The following is a 22,349-nucleotide window of genomic DNA, read 5'->3' on the forward strand; positions in this document are numbered from 1 at the left end:
TGCAGGCTGTCCCTGCAAACGGAGGGCAGGGGAGTAGCCAGACTTCACATCTGCTCGGGGAGCTGGGGAGGGGGGGGGGGGGCACCAAGTTCCTGGCCCTGCAGCTGTATGCACAGAGCGCGGAGCACAGTCTGTGGTGCCACCGAGGGCTGGTGCTGACAGCAGACAGGAGCCCAAGCCAGTGGAAACCAGGCTGCAGGCAGGTCTCCTGGGGGCCAGGCACAGGTGCTCACAGAAGCGTTTGGGCCGGAAGGGTGGGGACTCATGGTGTCCTATTCACAGACCCACCTGCGAACCCAGCTCTCTCACTTCACCTTCCGTGATCAAATAATTCCATCTGCTTAAAATAGAGCTGGGTGATCTGTAACTTGTTGAAAGAGCAACCTGGCTGCAATGCCCCGTCGGCTGGTCTGGCTGTATGCGAATGGGACAGCACGCAAGTGGCTTGTCACAGTGATATACATGCTTGGCTCAGTGTAAACACTTGCTCCAGCGGGAGCTGTCAGGGACCAAGCAGAACCAAGTAGAACACCAACTTCTCTTCAGTGACAAAATACAGACAATATGAAGAGTCACGGGCTTCCCAAAGACACTTTTCTTATCATTTGTCAGGACCTCGGGTAAGTCTGTACCTTGGAGGGGTAGGGAAGGGATCAAATATAGGATGCAGGAGGTAAAGAGGAAAATTTCCCCATTAAAAAAAAAATTACTATGAGGCCGATTGAGAAAAAGCCAGTGACAGTAACAGCGGGGACAAGGGAAATGTTGTGAATTGCATAAACACTGGCACATCTGTTAAGAAACATCCATTCAGAAAGATGCCATGTCCCTCCTGTACACGGTCACACAGCTTACAACAGAGCTGAGCTGGCGCATGCAGGGCAGCAGTGGCTCGGAGCTCTCAGCCGCCCTCCTGCCCCAAGAGCTGCTGTGCAGGGATGCAGGGTGCGGAGAAGGGAGGAAGCGGAGTGGCTCCCTCTTGCCCTTAATTCTCAGGCAGGTCTCTCGGGGACAGCGAGGTCTCTGAGGAAAGCGAGGTGACACTGATTCACACAGGGAGACTCAGCTTTTGGGACGTGCGCTCCTACAGTTTCTTCCCCCTCCCCCCTCATCCAGTCTCCATGGGGTGCGCATGGAGGTCTCCCACTGAAAGTACGGGGGGATGGGGCTGCCTCCTTCCCAGGCACGGCCATGAACAGCAGCAGGGCAGTGGAGCAAGTCTTGGATTATAGGATGAAACAGGGGTAGCTCAGTCTGACACGCAGCATGTGAGTTCTGGAAAAGGAAAGAAAAAGGGTCAGAGTTAAATGAGTTCCGACGGCAGACGCAAAGTGAGGAGGGATGGAATCAGCCCTCCCACCAACATGGCAACCTTCGAGGGAAGGAGGCTGGGCATGAAGTCAAATGAAAGCTCACAATGCAGTATAAGGCTGGACCAAAGGAAACTTTAATTGAGGCCAAGAAAATATGTGAATAACACTGAAGTGTTAAAAGCTGGGTTTTGGATGGGCAGATTTAGTCATCACTGCAGGTGCAACCCCTCACCTGGCCAGTGCTTATCTGCTGATCAGACTGCCATCATGGAACTTCTGTGACCAGAGGCTAAGGGACGGGGAACACACTAAGGGCGGGAGGAGGCACCACCGGATCTGAGGTAAGCATAATTAATCATAAGATGTGGGCACTCAGATGCTAGAAACACAATTTTTTTGTAGGAGGGGAATAAACCTCAAACATCCACAGGACCCCTCATTCTCACCCTCTCCACTTCCCCCAAAGACCTTCAACTCTCCTGTCCCAGAACTGGGCACCTACAGACTCTCAGGAGAAATGAGTAAATGAAAAGCAGAAGTGGCTGAAAACCACATCATCACCATCTGGCATTATCAGTGGGTTGTGAAACCTTTGGCTTGGTTATTAGGAAAGTGGCGGGGAGGGAAGTGGGACTTGTTTGCTGAGATGGGGATCAGGGGGTCCGGCCAAGGTGGCACTCGGCTGTCCTTGCCTATCATGCATGCCACCTGCAGCCAGCAGAGGACACGGGGACGCTCACCTTCACAGCCTCCCGCCCTCCTGAGGAAGGTCTGCAGGCCGGAGCAGAGCTGCGCCTTCACTTCAGGAGCCTTTCTAGAACAGGGGAGATATATGTGCACAGCCTGGTATTTGGTAGGGCTCAGCAAATACGTGTTCAATAAAAACCCAGGTAATTCAGTTAGGACTCAGGCTAACCTTTGTTTTATGGAGCCTACTGACAATGTAACGGACTTATTTAACTTTCATCAGAACCTTGTCTAGGTGAGAAAGGTTAGGAAACCTCTCAAGGTCACACAGCAAGTAAGTTGAGAAATCAAGATTTGAACCCAGATCTTAATTCAGATCAAGTTTTTCCTACTACACCAAGCTGCCTATTCTATATCCAGCACAGTAAGAGCATACTATCCTCTTCAGTGTCTGAATTAATGGCTATATATATGTGTTCATTACATTTCAGAAGCCCCCCCCCCCTCTCTCTCTTTCTTTTATTTAGGAGGGGGGTGAGTTCTGTCATTCATTTATTTGTCCAAACCCCAATGGAATTAAGCCATCTGCCAGAAGAGCTACTTGTAATAGTTTCCCAAGTGTCTGGTCTGCCATGGTAAACTGTGCTTTCATCTCTTTATACTCAACTATCTGCTCCCATTTCCAAAGCAACCCTCTCCCCGCAGCATCTCGGGATCCGGCATCCAGGTTCACATCAGCCTTCACCACACTGGCCATGGCTTTATGTTGGGATATGTCACCTCTCTGCATTCCAGGCTGAAGAAGTCCAATGCTTATCACCTGCCCTCCAAAGGCTATCACTTCACTCCCGGCTGCTCAGAAGTTCCCTGGCCTCACTGCTTTTCCTTGAAGCAAGAATGAGAGCCACATGCAGCAGACACAGAGGTCCCCAGCAGGGCAGCCCTGGCAGAGGCCCTAGGAAAAGACCTACCGGGGGCAGAAAACAAACCCACAACCCAAGTACGTGCCCTTGACCTGGAATCAAACCTGAGATCTTTGAGTGTGTGGGCCAACACTAACCACTGAGAACACCAGCCAGGGCTGGCTGAGTTTTGAACTACCGTGGGCAGGTGAGACTGCAAGAAGCCCAGTGGGAAACATCTGCTGGAAGGCTAAAGGAGACCAAGCAGCAACCTCACAGCTGTCCAGTGCTGAGAAGACAGAGTTTAGAACTCAAGCTCTGCAAAGTTAGAGGGATGGGCAAACAACTTGGTTTTTCTATTGAAATCTCATGGGACTAAGAAAAAAAACTAAAATAAACCAGATCTAATACAGCTTTAAACCAAGCCCCCACATAGTTGAGATGATCTGCCAACTTAATTGCTTTCCAGAATAAAATTCAATACTCTGCAGAGGAAAATAACAGAAGCCAGAGTCTCTACAACTTTATATCCACACTGACTGATTCATTAAAAATTATTAGACCTGAGAAGCAGGAAAATGCAACCCATAACCAAGATAAAAGTCACTGGAGGATGACTAATGGATAATTCAGATGTTAGAATTAGCAGATATGGACTTAAACTATTTACTATATATTTATGTTAAAGAATCTATAGCTCTTGCAGCTCGGCCACCGACATGCCATCCAGGATGCAGCCACAGCCACATCGGCAAGCACAGGAAGCACCTGGGGCAGGGGTAGGGTGCGGTAATGCTGGTGGCTTGCATCATCACAGGATCAACTTTGACAAATATCACCCAGGTTACTTTAGGAAAGTCGGTATGAGGCATTACCACTTAAAGAGGAACCAGAGCTTCTGCCCAACTGTCAACCTTGATAAACTGTGGACTCTGGTCAGTGAGCAGACACAGGTAAATGCTGCAAAAGCAAGACTGGAGCTGCTCCTATCACTGATGTGGTGCGATTGGGCTACTACAAAGTTCTGGGGAAGGGAAAGCTCCCAAAGCAGCCTGTCATTGTGAAGGCCAAGTTCTTCAGCAGAGGAGCTGAGGAGAAGATTAAGGGTGTTGGTAGGGCCTGTGTCTTGGTAGCTTGAAGCTACATGGAGGGAAGTTCATTAAAATGTCCACAAGTAAAAAATAAAAATAAAAAGAACCTATAGAAAAGTCTGGATATAATGGGTGACAAGATGATGTATCTTAGAAGCAATATAAAAGAACTAAATGAAAATTCTAAAACTGAAAAATATAAAAATCTGAAATAAACCATTTGTTGGATGGAATTAAAAGCAGATTTAATACTATGTAAGAAATGAGTGAACTTGAAGATAAATCTCTAAAAATTATTCAAACTGACAAAGGGTACATATCATATGACTCCATTATATAAAATCCTAGAAAGTGTAAACTAATCTGTGGCAACCAAAAGCAAATCCGTGGTCAACTGGGAGGGGTGGGGGAGATGGGGAGGAAGGGCGACTAGAAAGGTTAGAAAGGGTGCAAGAAAATGTCTGAGGGTGATGGATAAGTTTATTATCTTGATTGTGGTGATGGTGTCTATATATGTCAAACTTGTCAAATTGTATATTTAAAAATGTGTATAGTTTACTGAAGGTCAATTATGCTTTAATAAAGCTATTTTAAAAAGAAATGATAATGGAAAATGGCTCTTCAGGGTTTTTAAAAAATCTGTGCTGGAACAGCATGCGCTGCCTTTAGAGATACTATAAGAATCATTCTACTTTGAGTTTAATAAAACTAAAAAAAAAATCATTTAAAAAAACGAAAATAAGAGGAGGTACTAGCTGGTTTGGCTCAGTGGATAGAGTGTCGGCCTGCAGACTGAAGGGTCACAGGTTTTATTCTAGTCAAGGGCACATGCCTGGGTTGCAGGCTCAATCCCCAGTAGGGGGCATGAAGGAGGCAGCTGGTCAATGATTCTCTTTCATCGTTGATGTTTCTAGCTCTCTCTCCCTCTCCCTTCCTCTCTGAAATAAATAAAAAATATATTTTTTAAAAATTTTTAATAAAATAAATAAAAACAAGAGGAAAAGAAAACTGGTGTGGCCATATTAACATCAGACAAAATAGACTTCAAGACAAGTAGTATTAACAGAGAGAAAGATCATTTCATAATGATAAAATAGTAAAAAAGACAAAAATTCCAAATACATACATATATTCAATAACAGAACTTCAAAATACATGAAGCAAAATTTGACAAACTAAATAGACAAGTCTGGTTGGAGTATAACATTTAGAAAGTCTCCAGAAAGTAGAGTAAAAAGACACAGAGAAAGAAAACTGGAGAAACAAGAAGAAAACCAGAGAACCAGTGCAGGAGGTCCAGTATCTACTGTCTTAATGATTTTTCTGCTGACTGCTCTCAGGTGCCTTCAGGTGGTCGGCCCTGCTTCCCAGGACTTATTCTCGCCGTGCGCACTGACCGCCCCGAGAGGCTCCTACAGGCACTCAGGGAAGCTGCCACAGGACTGTCAGGAAAATAGTCTTCTCAGATATCCTCTTTAGGAACCGCCATCTGACAAAGCTGCCTTCAAGCCTGCTCATTTTACATTAATTATTTTTCATATTCATTAATATGTAAATAGTTGCTAATAAAAAATATTTGGTTGAGTGAGAAGAATACATAGATTATAACTCAGATGGTTTCTGAGCTTAAAGAGTGCTCAACCATCTGGAAGGGGGGAAAAGAAACAGGGAAAGAGCAAGGTTGAGAAGCTCAAAATGAACCCAGTGGGGGACCCAAATCAACGAGAGTGCGACGAATTTTTCCATTTCCATTGCCCTGGGGACTCTGCAGTTCCAGAAGACTTCTCACTCCTTCACTGGGACCCAAAGAGACTGCTCAGGGGGTGCCTAAATCAGGTTGCTTGGGGGATTGGTCTTTACTGCCCCGGGGCGTCTAATACTGATGTCCCAGTGGCTTGCTCAGACATTTGTGCCTGCTCTTTTGATGGATGAGTTGAATCTATTCCAAAGAAGAGTGTTTTTCAGGGACCAAATCCCCTCCCTCTGCTGTTTCTTCCCTTTCGTTTCCCAAGCATCTAAAAAACCCTGGGACCTGGCTTTCAAGTCAAAGGTTCACTTTCTTTCTCAAAGGTTCACCTTCTACGTGTCACTGAGAATGGAAGTACATAGGGATAGACTGGCTTAAAAGGTTTCCTGTAATGACCCTTGCAGGTAAACAGAGATACTTTTCGAGGAGGCAGACCTGGCCCTCAAGCTGAGGACCCTTGCGTAACTACCATGGACTTCTGTCACCCTTCTAAGACCTCCACAATACTGGGAGGGTCACCTCTTACAGCTCACACGCTAGTACTTCCCTCAGGGACAGGAAAGAGGTATTTGATTATTAGTAAACCCAGGCATGGTCCCAGGGGTGGCTAACTGGGCATCCTACCAGAATATACCAAAACACCAAGTTGTCGATTACTCATGCCTAACGTACCTGAGTCTGTCTTCCTCTACAAACCCCATCTCAAAGCTTCACACAGTATGAGGGAACATCCTTCCACTGCTCTCAGATAATGCTTCAACTTTCCTGACCTCTCTAGATACATTAGGTACTCTGCTATAATTGCTTCAAATTCAGTAAACCCTGCAGCCATAAGGATCCATTTAAAAAAATACTGGGGAAGGGGGAGTGCGCCTTGAAGGTACTTTTATGTACTTAACCAGGTTATATAACATTACACCTTGAGACAAGCAGACCAGAGGTGAGTCTAGGGTACTCAATGTTCTTCCATAAACAATGTTTTGGAAAATTCAAAAATATTATAATCTTTGGAAATGGCATAAAAATTTTGACAGAAGGCAGGCTAGGCTGAAGCATGCCTAGGAGAGCCATCAGCTGTTCCTGGCCGTCTATTTTTACTGGGATTTGTGAAGACAGCAGATGCAGTCCCTGAGCTCTCTCACTGGTACCATGGTCCTCACCACCACCCATCTCCCAGGGTTGGAATGCAAACAGTTGGAACTGTTGAGTCACTGATTTCAGAAACAAGTCATCAAAAGGACAGTCTTCACACCCCAGATCATAATATTGTACTTAGAGACATCCATGAGATATTCTCTCTACATGGGAGATTGAGAGAAATAATATTACTCAATGTAGAAAACAAATAAGAAAAAAATTAGATTTACAGTGGACTCACATACCCCAGGGGAAATAAGCCAGAGGAGAGCAGATTAAAAGAAGCTTATTGTACAATTCATCAATTTCCTAGGCTCAGATGCCCTGACTCTGTCCCACTGAAATTACCTCTCTTCTGAGCCTGTCGCTTTAGTTTTCCTGACACACTGAGTAGTACCCCTGGGATCAAAGCTGTCGTCTCAGAAAAGGCTTAAGGACAACTCCAGTTGATACTCCCTTGGTCTAGGTCACTATACAGCACAATCTGTTCTCAGCGGTCCACCCCCCCCCCCCCCCCATGGAGACATGGTAACAGTCCTCTTGTCCCTGCGCAGCAGAATGAAAGCTCGGCTGATTGACCACAACTCAAGCATCTGACAGCAGGGGGCAACCAAGGACATCTTCTTAGCGGTCAGGAGAGGATGAGAGATGCCTGCACAGCTCATGTGTCCCTCTCCTCTCTGGTTGTTTTTCCTGACTCAGCCTTCACTCTGAAAAAGACTCCACTGTCTCAGGATCATGATGCCCCACCCCCTCTGCTGTAGGGTCTCTAATTACAGGGGCCTGCAGGAAGCTAGGTGAGTCTTCTCTATAATCCTAATTTCCAGTCTTCAATAAGCCTCTAGATAACTTAATCAAGGGCACTTTCTCTTTATAGATACTGGCCTCCTCTGATGTGCAATCATTTACCTTCAAGCAAGTACATGAGTCATTTTTGAGAACCATACTCTTAGGTAAGGAAGCGATGTAGTTTTTTTGTTTTTTGGGTTTTTTTAAAATATATTTTATTGATTTTTTACAGAGAGGAAGGGAGAGAGATAGTTAGAAACATCGATGAGAGAGAAACATCGATCAGCTGCCTCCTGCACATCTCCTACTGGGGATGTGCCCGCAACCAAGGTACATGCCCTTGACCGGAATTGAACCTGGGACCCTTCAGTCCGCAGGCCAACGCTCTATCCACTGAGCCAAACCGGTTTCGGCAGAAGCAATGTAGTTTTAAGGAAAGAACTGACACTATTTTTATATAACTCACATATGACTACGAAAACTTTGGTTGATATCCTAAAATTTCCCAAAATAGTAACAGTCCTCCTTTAAAGGAGGGGATGGAATCTTAACACTTAATGAGCATCTACTACAAATTAGAGTTGGTGCTGGGAATAGCATATACTTTAAACACATTTCACCTAAAGGTGATTCTATGAATTTTCTCTTCCTTTTTTCTTTCCTCTCTCTGAAACTAATATAGCTTCTATGCCCTAAGTTCCAAAAAAAGGAGGGGGTATAATATGGGCAGAGGAGTTTCAGAGAGGCAGGAAAAGAAGGTGAAGGCTTTTATTAGACAACTAGAGGCCCAGTGCTCAAAATTTGTGCACTTGGAGGGGTCCCCTTAGCCCAAACTGTGCCCTCTCACAGTCCGGGAGCCCTCACGGTATGCGACTGCCGGCTTAGGCCTGCTCTCCACTCCCTGGGGAGAGTGTGCCTAAGCCAGCAGTTGGACATCCTTAGCACCGCTGTGGAGGCGGGAGAGGCTCCTGCCACTGCCACTGCACTTGCCAGCCATGAGCCTGGCTTCTGGCTGAGTGGTACTCCCCGTGTGGGAGCGCACTGACCACCAGGGTGAAGCTCCTGCATTGAGCGTCTGCTCCCTGGTGGTCAGTGTGTGTCATAGCAACCGGTCGTTCCACTGTTCAGTTGATTTGCACATTAGCCTTTTATTATATAAGATGATGGCTTATACTTTACAATCTGAACAAAGAAAAACACCTTCTAATTTCCTCTCTATATTCACAAACACACCCATCTCCTACACACAGAAAACTAAACACCTCTCAGGTACATGCTGCACTCGACACACCAATCTGGGTCCTTATTGGCCAAGGGGAAACAACACCGGCCTTGAAGTCTCAATCTCATCTCTGCTACTGGCTAGCCGTGTGACTTTGGGCAAATCCCTTAATTTCTCTGAGCCTTTTTCAGTTTTTTCATGATTAAAATGCCAGTTCCAGATGGGTACTAGACCTATAAGGGTGATCACTTCACAAGTTAGGCTTAAAAGTCTAATCACTAGTGTAACTAAAAAATAAAAAATTTTAAAATAACAAATAGACTTAACTGGTTTGGCTTAGTGGATAGAGCACGGGCCTGTGGTCTGAAGGGTCCTGGGTTTGATTGCGGTCCAGGGCATAAACCCAGTTTGCGGGCTCGATCCCCAGTGTGGGGTGTGCAGGAGGCAGTCAATCAATGATTCTCTTTCATCATTGATGTTTCTACCTCTCTCTCCCTCTTCTTTCCTCTTTGAAATCAATAAAAAATACTTTTTAAAAAATAAAATAACAAATAAAAAAAATGCAGGTTATAACACTTAGCTCATGAAGTGTTTACAAAATCAAGTCATATAAAAGTAAGTGAAGAATTTTTAATCATTATAACACTTCCCTAAGGCAAACAAATTCTGTGCTTCACAGAGGAAAAAACAGGTTTAAAGAAACCAAGTGATTCATCCAAGGCCACACAGGACATAATCAGAGATGTCAGCAATGAATCCCATCTGACTGCAAACGCTCGGATGTCCAGGCACCGCCTCCTTCCACTGCTGCCCTTTCTTTGGGCTCCTGGACACAGAAAGGCTTTCCAGTTACGTCTCCTCCATCCTGCTCTCAGGACCTTCTCCACTCACAGCCACTTGGAGCTAACCAAGGAGGCAGGTGGGTTGGTTTGCTGGCAATAAAAATGTCACCAAAGCATCTGTAAGTCTGAAAAGGAGGGACAGGATTTGGAAAGCACCGTGACTGCATGTGGCACACCACTGGACCAACAGCTGGGGGGGTGGGGGGGTGGGGGGGATGGAGGGGGCGGTGCACTGAAGTGTAGGGACTGACAAGGTACTAGGTAGGTCTATATTTTGAAATTTCACACTTTTTATCATTACTGACCCCCAGCAAGGGGCTTCTTATGCGCACAGATTTTGTCTTCACCCTCCGAGCTGAAGTCTGTGAGGTAGGCACCGAGTCTGCGTGCGCCCGGTGCCGTGGTTAAGCTTGCAGGGCACACCGAGTGCTGGCTCCCAGCCACCTGTACACCAGGGCCTTTAAAGGGCCGGGCCAGGGCAGGTGGAAGACAGTGACTTTCAGGAAGACAATGAGACGCTGAACATCATTTTCTTTTAAAATGTCAGGTAAATCCTTTCTGCCAGCAGAAATCCAGACTCTTCCCATCATCTAGAACCTCTACCTAAAGACAGTGGGCGAGTGAAGGAGGCAAGCCACTGAGAAGGGGCCAGGAAGCCCTGAGGCGGAGAGACATGGATATTTCAGTACGATCAGGTTTCGTTTCATCAAGTTAGTTCTTCCCATCAAAATCCTGTTTGGTGTGATCATCTGTCTGACTTGCTGATCATTAAGTGGCAATGCTAATTGACTTTATTATTGGATCACACAGGGCCTGGCTTCCCCATGAGTTTGTATCTATCAACTCTAGTATATGACAGTATCAACTATCCCATGAAAACGCACTATTAGCCTAACATTTGTTCTGGTATTTTGAGGTCACCTTGTAAATTCAGGTTAGTCAGCATTCCATATCCCAAAGAAATAAGAAACAGACCCATTATCCCAAGAAAAAGGTCCACCGGAAATACAAAAATGAGGACATTTTCCAAAATGTGTATTTCTGCTACACTCGTCTCTCAGCTCCACATCCATCCATCTAAACTCACTTCTGTTCAATTAACATCTATTGAGCTCCTACTAAGTTCCAGGCACTGTGCTAGGCAGTAGTGATGCTGGGGCTGGGACTCTGCAAACACATTTCTCCTCAACCACCAGGTTCCCTGTCACACCAGTAGGGGGTGCTAGAGGGAGCATGAAAGGCTTAAGGATGGAGAAGAGACTGGTTTTTACTTTTACCTCTTCCTGTCTGCATCACCCCAATAGCAGCTCCAGTTCCTAGCTTTACTTCACATGCCCAGAACCAGCCTCATACACCTGGCAGATGCCAGCGCCGACAGAACAGCGTCCTCTAGAGGGCTCTGAGTTCCAGCTCCTCATGGCCCTCTTGAGCTTCTTTCTACCTTGTGATAACCCCAGCTTCTTCCTTCTACTTTCCTAACCTTGGGGATGGTGGCTGCTTCCTATGCTACCACCACCAACACCATGTTCCCCATTTACCTCTTTTGTCCCTCCGTACCTGTCATATTGATTTTTGTATTAGCTGCTAAAATAACTTATGTAGTTTCTATTTTGCTGACAAATACAGTGCAGTTGGGAGCCACAACTTTATTTTATAACAGTGGTCAAAAGAACAGACTCTGATACCAGCCACACCTGCAGGGAAATCCCAATCTATTTATGTAGTACCTGGTAATTGTGAAAACTTTAACTCATCTCTCTAGGTCTCGTTTTCTCAATCGCTTTCATTTATTCAATTAACCTTTATTGAGTGCCTACCACTTTCCAGGCACTGTGCTAGGCAGAGAGAGTTAAATGTTATGCAAAACAGTAAAACTCCCTGACGTCCTGGCACCTTCTGTTGTGTGAATCAAAGGAGACAGCACAGGTAAAGCACGTCCTCAGCCTTCCTCTCTGTACCAGGACAGGAGAGCAAAGACCAACGGGTCTTAAAGAAAAGTGTCTCAACAGCTAGGTCTCTCAGAAAACGCAGCAAGTGTCCCTTCCTCCATAAGGCTGAAGGTCTCAGTCAACATAACACCCGGGCTTCATCATATGCCCTGTCCATTCCTCCTGTTGAAAGAAACAATGACCTGTAGCAGCATTCACTCAGAAGGAAATGGGATCACAGCCACAGAGAGGTAACACTACAAGTAGTTTTGTTTTTTCTAGAATTCCCACAGAGACAGTTACCTGTGATTCAAAGAAGGAGCAAATGCAGGACTGAGACCCAAATGACCATGACCAACGGGTATATGACCAAGAGATACTTTTCTCCATAAAGAAAATATGTATATATGTATATACACTCATTGATATGTACATATCAAATAACCAGAACTTACTTTTTGCTTTCTGCAGTAAGACTATAAGCCTAGAGAGGCCAGGGAAGTGGTGAGATGAAAAGGAAAGATTCCTGATTCCATTTAAGCCTGAATGCAAGGGTCCCAGGCTGTGGGCAAGGAAACGCTGGAAAGAAATCCCATCTCCACATTTTGACATAATCATTCCCTGGTCTTCCGGTGTCTAGACATTAGGCCTATTGTAGCAATGATGGCCAGTGCTCTCATTAGCGAGGAAGTTGTTTCTGCAAGATTCCTGTGTAGCTAAATTCTTGAAAGCCATATCTATAACAACTGATAAGCCTATAAATGCAAACTAAACTCCTCACCCTCAAATTTTTATTCATTTTGACATCATTATGACCATCAAAAGTCATGCTGGGGGAAAAAAGAAAACCATGGAAAATTATTACTAGAAGGTCAATTTTGCATCCTTGATCTAGTGCCTCATTATAAAAAATGTATTGTCACTGAAGGAAATTAGTGTTCCATAAGACATGCAAAGCCTGAAAAGGGTTTAATTCATAAATAAATGCCAACATGTAAACAAACAAGACAGTTTCAAACTCCAGGACTATTGAAATGAACACTACATATGGCCTGGATGCTCTATAGTTCTACTGGGAACATAATTCAATTCCACCTGAAATCATATGGCCAGGCCCAGGAGAAGTGCTTTGGATAAGAGGGGATAGTTCTGTTTTTCCATTAGAAACAAATGATTACTTCTGTATTTAGGGCATCACTCAGGCAATTCCTTTCATGACTTCTAGCACTCTGGAGCAATTCAAAACAATTACAAGATGAAAGAAGTAGGGGACAAATGTCAAATTCCGAACAACCCACGGAAGGCTGAAGAACCCCAGAGAGCACGCTGTCTCAGACAGAAGGCGAAACCATCCCTTCTGCTCACGGAAATATAAATGAGCAGTGAGTGTGCATCCCAGCAAGAACATTATTACCCAGCAGAGGCAACCTGCTAAATACACACTTCATCTCCGAACAAGCCTCCTAAGAGGACGTGGGAGCAAAAATGTTCCTCCCGAAGAGGAGAAATAGCACCTGGGAAATGTCTTCACCAGGGCACGTGGCCGCCTTCCCTCTTACTCCCCTCACACTTGCAGTTATACATTCTTAGACTTGGCAGATGATGCCTAGCAGTGGCCAGGGGCCCTGGCATATCAGAACAGCCCCTGCATTTCTGGGCTTACTTACCACCCAGGCCATTGTGATGACTGTAGTTTCTTTTCCCCAAAATGCTCAGAGTCGTGTGATTGGGGGTGGTCAGCATCCGCTTGGTAGTGGGGGTTTGAAGAGTTGGTGTAGATCGAATTACATTAGGTTTCTTCGAAGGATGGATCTCTGACAGAGGGAAAAAAAGGTTTCTCAACTCAGAACATGGTATTAAAAAATCTCTGTGTGTCAACAGGTCATGGTGTTAGCAGGCATAGTATGTTTCTGGTTTTTGACTTTCAGAGTGTTCACTAGGGAATCATAATCATTTGGAATACCTTCCTTTTAGTTAACCCATATGTTACCTGGAAACAGTTGTTTCTCTTTAGATATTACTGTTAATTTCTCACACTGTTGTATAAGTCAACAACCTTTTTTTGGGGGGGCGGGGGCGGGAATTCTCTGAACAATTCCTCCTCTGTCTTTCCCTTCTCTTACTAGTTATCCTTTTATGCCATTTTCCATATTTTAGACTGTGACTGAAATGCTCCCAAATATTATTAAAGCATTTCTACATTAAAAAAAAAAATCTCTGTGTGGAACTTCCCTGGTTAATAGGCACACATCTTATTTCTTAATGAGCTGAGAGTCAGTTCTTTAGGAGCCAGCCTGTTTTCCCAAGGACTTGCATAATTAATCAGCTTCAAGTGCTGTTACCATGACTGCTTTCCTTATCAAAAGTGAGCTGGTTCTTTCCTGCTAACTGGAGCTCTATCTTCATGTTGTCAGTACAGCAAGAAAAAGAAAGAAAAGGGAAAAAAAAACACCATAGAAGGTCACTTAAATACAAGCTCTACTAAGGGGATAATAAGGCATCTGACTCTTCGAGGTATTAGCAATCCAAAAACTATCTGGAGAGGTAGCCTCAGAGAAAAACCACCTCCGTGTTCTATCAAACCAGAACTTAGCAAGCACCCATATCTGGTGCATAGAGCTTTCTGAAAAACAGGGTTCCTCCTCTAGTTCTTCACCCAGGATATGGGAACCAGGGCCAAGCACTCCCAGCCCAGAACATATTGATATACATGAAATCTGACACCAAACTCCAAATACTCGAGTCAAAAAGCAGCAGAAGAAAAGAGGATGTATCACAAAACTATAATGTGCACGTGGTATATGTGTGTTTAAGTGAAGCATGTTGTTGTCAGGCACACAGCCCAGAACCACTCATTTACTTTTTGGACAGAGTAGAGGGACAGCAATTGCAATACTGTAGGAATTGGAATTTAAGGACCTCAGTCTATTACTGATACTGAACAACCTCTTCTCCAAAGCTAAATTTGCTCACTGGTCTGGGTTAACACCCAGTGTGCCAACCAGGGTGAAAAGCCACCCTTCTTTTCAGGTGAGGGCCAGGATTACAGCCTCATTTACTGAAATTTGGGAAGAGCCTTTAGCATTATTAGAATTACTGTATCTTGTTCTGGTCAAAATCCTACACTTGTCAAAACTGAATCAAGTGATAACCAAAATATGGCGCTGATTTTTTTTCCAAAATAGCACTGAAGGTCTGCTAACCTCATTTTAAAAATATGTATTTCTTATTGATTTTTAGAAAGAGAGGAAGGGAGAGGGAGAGAGAGAGAAAAACATCGATGTGAGAGCAAAACATCCATCAGCTGCCTCCAGCACACCCCCTATGGGAGATGGAGCCCGCAACCCAGGCAATGCGTCCTAACCGGGAATCAAACTGGCAACCTTCTGGTGCAGGGGATAACACCCAACCAGCCACACCGGCCAGGGCTGCTAACCTATTTTTTTTATTGCAACCTCCACACTCTATGCTCCATCCAGACCAGACAAACCTGCATTCCCTGAGCTTTTCAAGTCCTTGACTCATTGAGGCCTTTGTTTACCTGGTTCTCTTAGCCTAATAAGGGAAAAAATATTACTTTCCTGTTTTTCAAATCCTATATATCTTTCAAGGCTGAGATCAAATATCGTTTTCTTCATGTAGGCTGCCTTAACACTCATCAGAAATAGCTACTCCTTCCTCCAAGTGCCCCATGCATACTACCTGTAATTCCTTTACAGAATCTTTAACTGTCTTAACCTGTATACTTCCCCAGTAGACTAAGATTTTTTGAAGGCAAGGTCTTACTCATCTGGGTGTTCCCAAACCACTTAGTATAGTGTCTTGAACATAGTAAATATGAGCATATCTGGGAGAAACCCACACCAGTTTACCCACAGAGGGATACACAATTACCTGTGGAAAGGCCAACTAATGTGCAATGCTATATTCTATTTTCTATGATCAGAAACTTTGCCTTACAAGTGAGAAGGGGCTTCTAAGATTAGGTCTTGCAAGGAAAGACAGAAAGCAAACCTCAAGGATTTAACCACCATGACCTAGGCCAGGGATGGCGAACCTTTGACATGCATATCAAAGGTGACAAGAGAACTCATTTTTTTGGTTGATTTTTCTTTGTTAAATGGCATTTAAATATATAAAATAAATATCAAAAATATAAATCTTTGTTTTACTATGGCTGCAAATATCAAAAAATTTCTATATGTGACACGGCACCAGAGTTAAGTTAGGGTTTTTCAAAATGCTGACACACCGAGCTCAAAAGGTTCGCCATTACTGACCTAGGCTATGCCTATGATAACCATGTGATATGCTCAGGGGCTATCAAAGCAACTCTTTAGCCCCCGAGGAATAAAACAAGAAATAAGGTGGCAGACTAACATCAAAGAGGGAGTTGTGAGCTTCTGACTGCTAGCGTGCTCAGTGAGGACCAGATAATATGCCAGGCTCAAGGCTACACTTTGATTTAAACGACTGGCTATCTAAAGTTTGGACACTTCCTAACTACAAATTCTGACAGAGCAATAAGGTTCAGTGCAACTCTGACTACATATTTCACTTTTACTGAGAAAATGAAAAGGCAAGAATATTAGAAATATGCCATTATAGCTTCTAAGTATATTAGGAACCATTATTTTGCAAATTATCTTAAACCTTTGCCAAAAAGAAAAAAGGTCATTGCCCAGTAATTTTTTATACTATTGTTAATTGTGATATTTCAACATGTAAATGGAACCATCATCTTTGGCAACTTTCAGAAAGCAATACAAACGCTCCTCTTTCAAAGTAACCTTAATTGGCATATCAAAACTATAATTTTTTTAAGGTAGCTTAAAAATCAGTTTTATCTTTTTTTAAAAAAGGTAAATAAACCAATCCATTTCTCTCTGTTTAAGGGAAGGAGGTGGACTGAAGTACTAGAAGGGTCGAAATCATAATATTAAGACCAGCCAATGTTGCTCAGTGATTGAGCATCGACCTGTGAACCAGGAGGTCAAGGTTCAATTCCTGGTCAGGGCACATGCCCAGGTTGCAGGCTTGATCCCCAGTAGGGGGAGTACAGGGGGTGGCAGAGCAATGATTCTCTCTCATTGATGTTTCTATTTCTCTCTCCCTCTCCCTTCCTCTCTGAAATCAATAAAAATATATTTTTAAAAAATAAATCTACAATCTTAAGACGATTCATTCATTAATAATTTAATGGCTCTTATTTTCATTTTGTTGCTTAATCTGTATTTATATACTTAAGTGTACACTGCATTTTTATTCAATGACTTTTTTGGAAAAAGTAAACAAATCCATAATTGTGTCTGTTGTGTATATTTTGGCAATAAAAAAAGTTTCTAAAACAAGATAAATGGACTCTACATACAAAGGAATCCAATTTCAGCTATTCAAAAGGCTTGAATTTAGTTGAGGTATGTCAATTTAGGATAGCCAAATATTTATAAGATACAGAAATTGTTGAGGTTTTCCCCTCTGTTAGAAAGTACCCACCTAAATACCCAATGATACATGCCAAAGGTTTCCTGGTGCTTTTGCTTTTCTGGGGACTTCCAGAGAGTTCAGCATGTCTGTCTGCATCTGAGGAGAGAAAGAAACATGGAAACAACCCATGAGGCCGTTTTCTCTTCCTACACTACATACACCACAGAAACAACAGGTGCAAGTGCAAAACAGTGCCAAACATCCCCCAGATTCCTGTCATTTCCTTTCGGGTTTCACAAAAACATTTGAGATTCTGTGCGTGCCCATCTGAAAGGCAGTGGGAATATGCTTCCTTTCTAGCCATGGCTCTTCAACATTAAAGAAGAAAATTTTCCATGAAGTACGAGGCCGAGTCCATCCTGATGGAAGATTAATCTGGCTTGGAAGGCAGAAGTGACAGCTGACAAAGGTAACTACCCCCTTGGCCACCCCTGACTCACATGGAGTGGTTTTCCACTGAGGAGCACTTGGTCTAGCTTGGTGACACTCAATTCCGTGAGATGACAGCCTCACAAGGACGAAAATGGGTCATTTGGTTTTATCACTGGTTTCCTATCCTTCGTATCCCACCCTGATGACATTCGTGCTGAGATTTAAAAGGTCACCTGTATGCAGAGTATTTTATCTGCTAATCAGAATCAGTAAGGTTCTGTGAGGACGGATAATAGTGGATAAGAGCTCACAGCACACTCCTCATTCCCTGCCGCAGACATTTCAGACAGAGAAAAATAAAGCATACACCATGAACACTCTGCATTTTAATGAGCTGTCATTAGGACAGAAGAATAGATGTGGAACCCGGCTGCCTCTCATACCAGAATTGTTGTAAAAATAGAGTTTGAAGGGACAAAAAAGTGTATTGAAGTTGTTTAAATTTGCATATATTGTCATAAAGCTTAACAGAGTGGCTCTGGCAGGTATGATTCTATATCTATGCCTTTTCCCCACCTTCAAATATTGGACAAAAATGTCCTACAGGCTTTCTGACTCAACTTAGAGAATTTGCTCTTTCACAGGCTGAGGCCACATTTCTAGGCATACATACAAGACATTTCCTTTGACATCCATAGGAATTCTCTGCACTATTAAAACATACAATTCTATCTGGAACCTCAAGTAATTTAAAGGTAAAAAATTAACTTTTTTATAAGCTCTGGCCCTCTCTTTCACTAAGGAAACTCTTTTTCTAATAACAAACAGTAAAAGGTGGGAAAATAGCATTTTAAAAATATGAAAATAGACAAAGTACATACTACGGAGATCCTCAAGTAGGAATCTGAATATGTATCCCAAACACTGGCTAATTATGAAACCACTGACAACTATGAAGATTTCATTTCTTTTCCTACTATTCAGCTGATTTCCTTTGGGGGGAGACTTACTAAGCTTCGCTTTTCACCCATCGTTAATAGCGAAGATACAGGTGGAAATATAATCACCATGCTTTGGAAGAGTAATCTAAATAAACATTAAAAAGCAGCCCAAATCCTACAAGGATCAAACACCTGTCAAATCACTGTGAACTAAGACTAAATAATAATTCCTTCCTAATATTATTAATTCTTCTGAAGTTCTATTTGGGATGAGGACAAGAGAAAAATTTCTCCTATTAATAAAGCTTGAATGAATCCCCTTGTTTCTCAGTGCACTAGACAAAGGCAATCGCTATATCACTATTACTAGCGATTAGACTAACTTTGCTCTATTCCAGTCTATAAGGCCCAAAGGAAAACTATGGACTCCCCTATAACCATCACCCTGACAAGAATCAACAAATCCATCAAAGGGGTCACCAACACAATACCCAAAGATATTTCACTTTAATGTTTTTAATTCCTCATTAAATTAGTTGGAGTAATTATGTGATGTTCCAAGTGACAATTTACAGAGCACCTGAATGGGGGGTCAAAGCTCTTAAGAAGGATCCATATTTCACTAATCCCACACGAATTACCAGTCTCAACTATAAAGAAATTGGGAAGGTGCTAAGACAACGAGTTGCTGTTTAACATAAAAATGGCAGCCATTCAGTGATATGTAAATGGGAAAAATACATTCCACCCTGAGGGAATCATAAACATAGGATTATCAGGTTCGCACTTGAGTTGTTTAAGTAAAATCTAATTCCAAGTTGAATTAGCATCTTCGAATAAGAACAGGCCAGTGTGGGTCAGTCCTCACTCCCAAATTATTCTCTTAACTATTTAAACAGAGATCATTCATTAGTGTGCAGTAAAAGTGCACAGATAAAGAAAGCGATCTGACAAATGCCCAAAGAACCCAGAAGGAATCAGAATCTGCCCAGAGACAGGGCAAACTCCACGTCTCACTCAAGTTCCTGGACTGAACACAAGGCACCTGTCACTGGCTTTCAAGAGGATGCTCTACAGCTTCTTGAGGTAAACCTGGAAAAACACTGTTACTTTTATTGCAACTGATGGCCATTTTTAAAAACTGCTTTGGAAAGATTAGGGGGATAAATGAAATGGAAAAACTGCAAAAAGTAAACATCAAATTAAAATTCACAAAAACATCTCACATGAGCTTTCGAGATCGCTGTCAAAATAAAACCATCCACAGAATTGCCTTTTAGGAACTGTAGAGGCATTTCTAACCAAGATACAAAATATAGGTGCCATTTTAAAAAAAGATAAACTCAACTATGTTTAAAAAATCTATTTGGCAAATACATCATAAACAAAGTCAAAGACAAAATGGGGAAATATTTGCATCACATACCACAGATGAGCTAATTTCCTTAAAATATAAAAAGTTCCCACAAATCGAGACTTTTATCCAACAGAAAATAGGCGAGGGGCAAAAACAGTTGACAGAAAAGGAATGTACAAATATATGCAAATATTTCCATCTCGCTCAAAAAGAGAAATGCAAGCTCACATGTCACCCGTCAACTAGCCAAGTGTTTGAAAGATGAGTAACACCGCTGGTGAGGTCCGAGAAACAGGCATCTCTAGACACCGTGGGTGGTAGTGTAAATTGCACTTTTCTAAGGGCAACTGGGTAGCAACTATCAAAATTCAAAATGCATGTTCATCAGTTTGAAATATCTATGTAGGGATATTTGTTGCAACATTACTTCTAATAGAAAATGGTTGGAAATAGCCTAGGAATTCTTAGGCTAATTAACCTAATTAAATTTTTTTTAAAAAGTAATCCAGAATACCTCTGGATACTTTAAATACTGGTAACAGCAGTTACCTCTGTAGAGTAGGATGAGATTTGTAACCACTTTTGAATCTTTAGAAAGATTTGAAGTATCCATTCAGAAACAAATTTTATTACCAAAAATACCAAAATAAACCCAACTCTTCTTTCCTAATGTTAGAGCTTAACATTTCACAAAAGTTTATACAAGTAATAACTTTTGCTGAGCCATCTCTAGAAAAAAACCAGAAAATATGTTACAAATTTCTTATGAGTATGGGCCCTTGGGATAATTCCAAGTTGAATTAGCAACTTTGAACAGGAAAAAAAAAATATGGCTCCAGGTGCCTCTTGAACTTCATTGTGGGTATACCTGCTGTCATTCAAGTCTGTCAACTCAGAAACCACTTACTGACCCATGCAAGCTACAAAGGTGGCAGGTAAATCCTTTGGATCCACTTCTCTAAGACCCAGCTTCATTCAACTACAGGATGCTGCTAATGCACCTACTTCTTTCTCAGTCTCCGAGGATCCTGAATCTCAAGTAGTAACCCTGTGCTCAGCTGGTGTCAGGTGATTTTACTGAGCTTTGACAAGTCATCTGATAACTTAATGTCTGATGGCAGTATCAAGGGAGGGACCCCATCATCACATCGTGGCTTTTTTACTGAGGGGAGGGGCATCAAAGGGGAGAAGGGACAGGCTAGTCTGTCTGAAACTTGATGCTGTTACAACCATGACATCAGTCTGTAAATCTCATCAAAGAAACAGTACTTTTATGCAATGCTTGGTTTGGGGTTTAGCAATGCATTTTTTAAAAATGTTTTTATTGATTTTAGAGAGGGAGGAAAAAGAATAGAAAGATAGGAACATCAATGAGAAACATCATCGACTAGCTGCTTCCTGCACCCTCCCTACTGGGGATCAAGCCTGCAACCTGGGCATGTGCCCTGACCAGAAATTGAACCAGGGACCTCTTGGTTCATGGGTCAATGCTCAACCACTGAGCCACACTGCCTGGGCTAGCAATGCATTTTTAATAAGCACTATCTATATGGTAGAACTGGCTCAGGTATTCTACTAATTTTAGTAATTTGGGGCATGGACTTATATATTCACACATAAAAGTATATTATTAAAATGAATAGATATGTGGAGAAACTGGTTTTAAAAAATCATTTTCCATATATTATATATAAACATGTTGGTCATATAATATACTTATTTGCTTTTAAATTATTTAAAACAGAAACTATATTCCTATGGTTCAAAATTGAAAGTCTGGAAGAATGAAGTGAGTGGTGAAGTCTCCTTCCCATCACCTTTCTCTCAGCTTTCCAATTCCCCTCCCCACTCTACTCCTTACGTTTTCCTTGGGATGTTTTACACATATGCAAACAAAGATTCCCCTTTAAGAACTCGCAATTAAGAGTATGGTCTCCCCCATCTAATTTAGAGTTTAGCTCCCCTTTTTTTCAGTCATATGCAGTCTGTAACCCCATAAATTCTGGTTCTGATGGTGCTAAAGAAGAGGTCAACCTTTATAGTGCTTATAAGAGGAAGATGCTCAAGTTCTCAGGGAAAACTATTTCCCTTTTCCAATATTATGATGAAGTATTCTAAAATGCATTAATTAGAGCTCTTAATTTATCAATACCTTTAGAATTACAACCTTTTACCTGATCTGAAAGAACATTCATATTGCACCACAGTAATTAACTTTGTGAGGGGAGTAACAGGGTCACCATTGCCTTTGAGAAACCAAGAAAAGCTTACACCCCCAAAATACACATACATTCTCACTGGACCAGAGACATGGTTGCTTACAGACACCAGGTTATTAACACCTGATCTTCTCACTAACAAGCCAACATCAAGGGGCCTGCTGAAGAGGATGCAATAAGGTGCACATAAGGGAGATGATGCAAGAATCAATTATATGCTAAAATTACTGAGCAGATGCCTGCTGAAGCTTTATCATTTTAAATCTCAAGGTAAAATCAATTATTCTGAGAATCTAATTCTATATGTAACCCAAT

At 42.5% G+C, this 22,349-nt stretch overlaps 1 protein-coding gene across 5 annotated transcripts in view; it reads right to left on the reverse strand.

Annotated features, from left to right (window-relative positions):
- Positions 1-524: 524 nt before the first annotated feature.
- The window catches only part of MTA3 (metastasis associated 1 family member 3), a 126,580-nt gene continuing 104,755 nt past the window's right edge, over positions 525-22,349 (reverse strand). For 2 of the 5 annotated variants that reach the window (XR_013996494.1, XR_013996495.1), the window contains exons 15-18: positions 17,155-17,241; positions 13,326-13,472; positions 2,054-2,127; positions 525-1,275 (exon numbers count right to left, since the gene is read on the reverse strand). Coding sequence is in view for 3 of the 5 variants with exons in the window: in XM_081100757.1 (XP_080956883.1) it covers positions 9,225-9,393; positions 13,322-13,472; positions 17,155-17,241 (407 nt within the window). In the remaining 2 variants the exon portion in view is untranslated. Of the gene's footprint in view, positions 1,276-2,053; positions 2,128-9,085; positions 9,394-13,321; positions 13,473-17,154; positions 17,242-22,349 lie in introns of those variants that run through there. The other 3 variants (XM_081100759.1, XM_081100758.1, XM_081100757.1) reach the window with 2 other exon arrangements.

Source organism: Myotis nattereri (assembly GCF_964212035.1).
Source record: "Myotis nattereri genome assembly, chromosome: 10".
In the NCBI taxonomy this organism is placed as follows: Eukaryota; Metazoa; Chordata; class Mammalia; order Chiroptera; family Vespertilionidae; genus Myotis; species Myotis nattereri.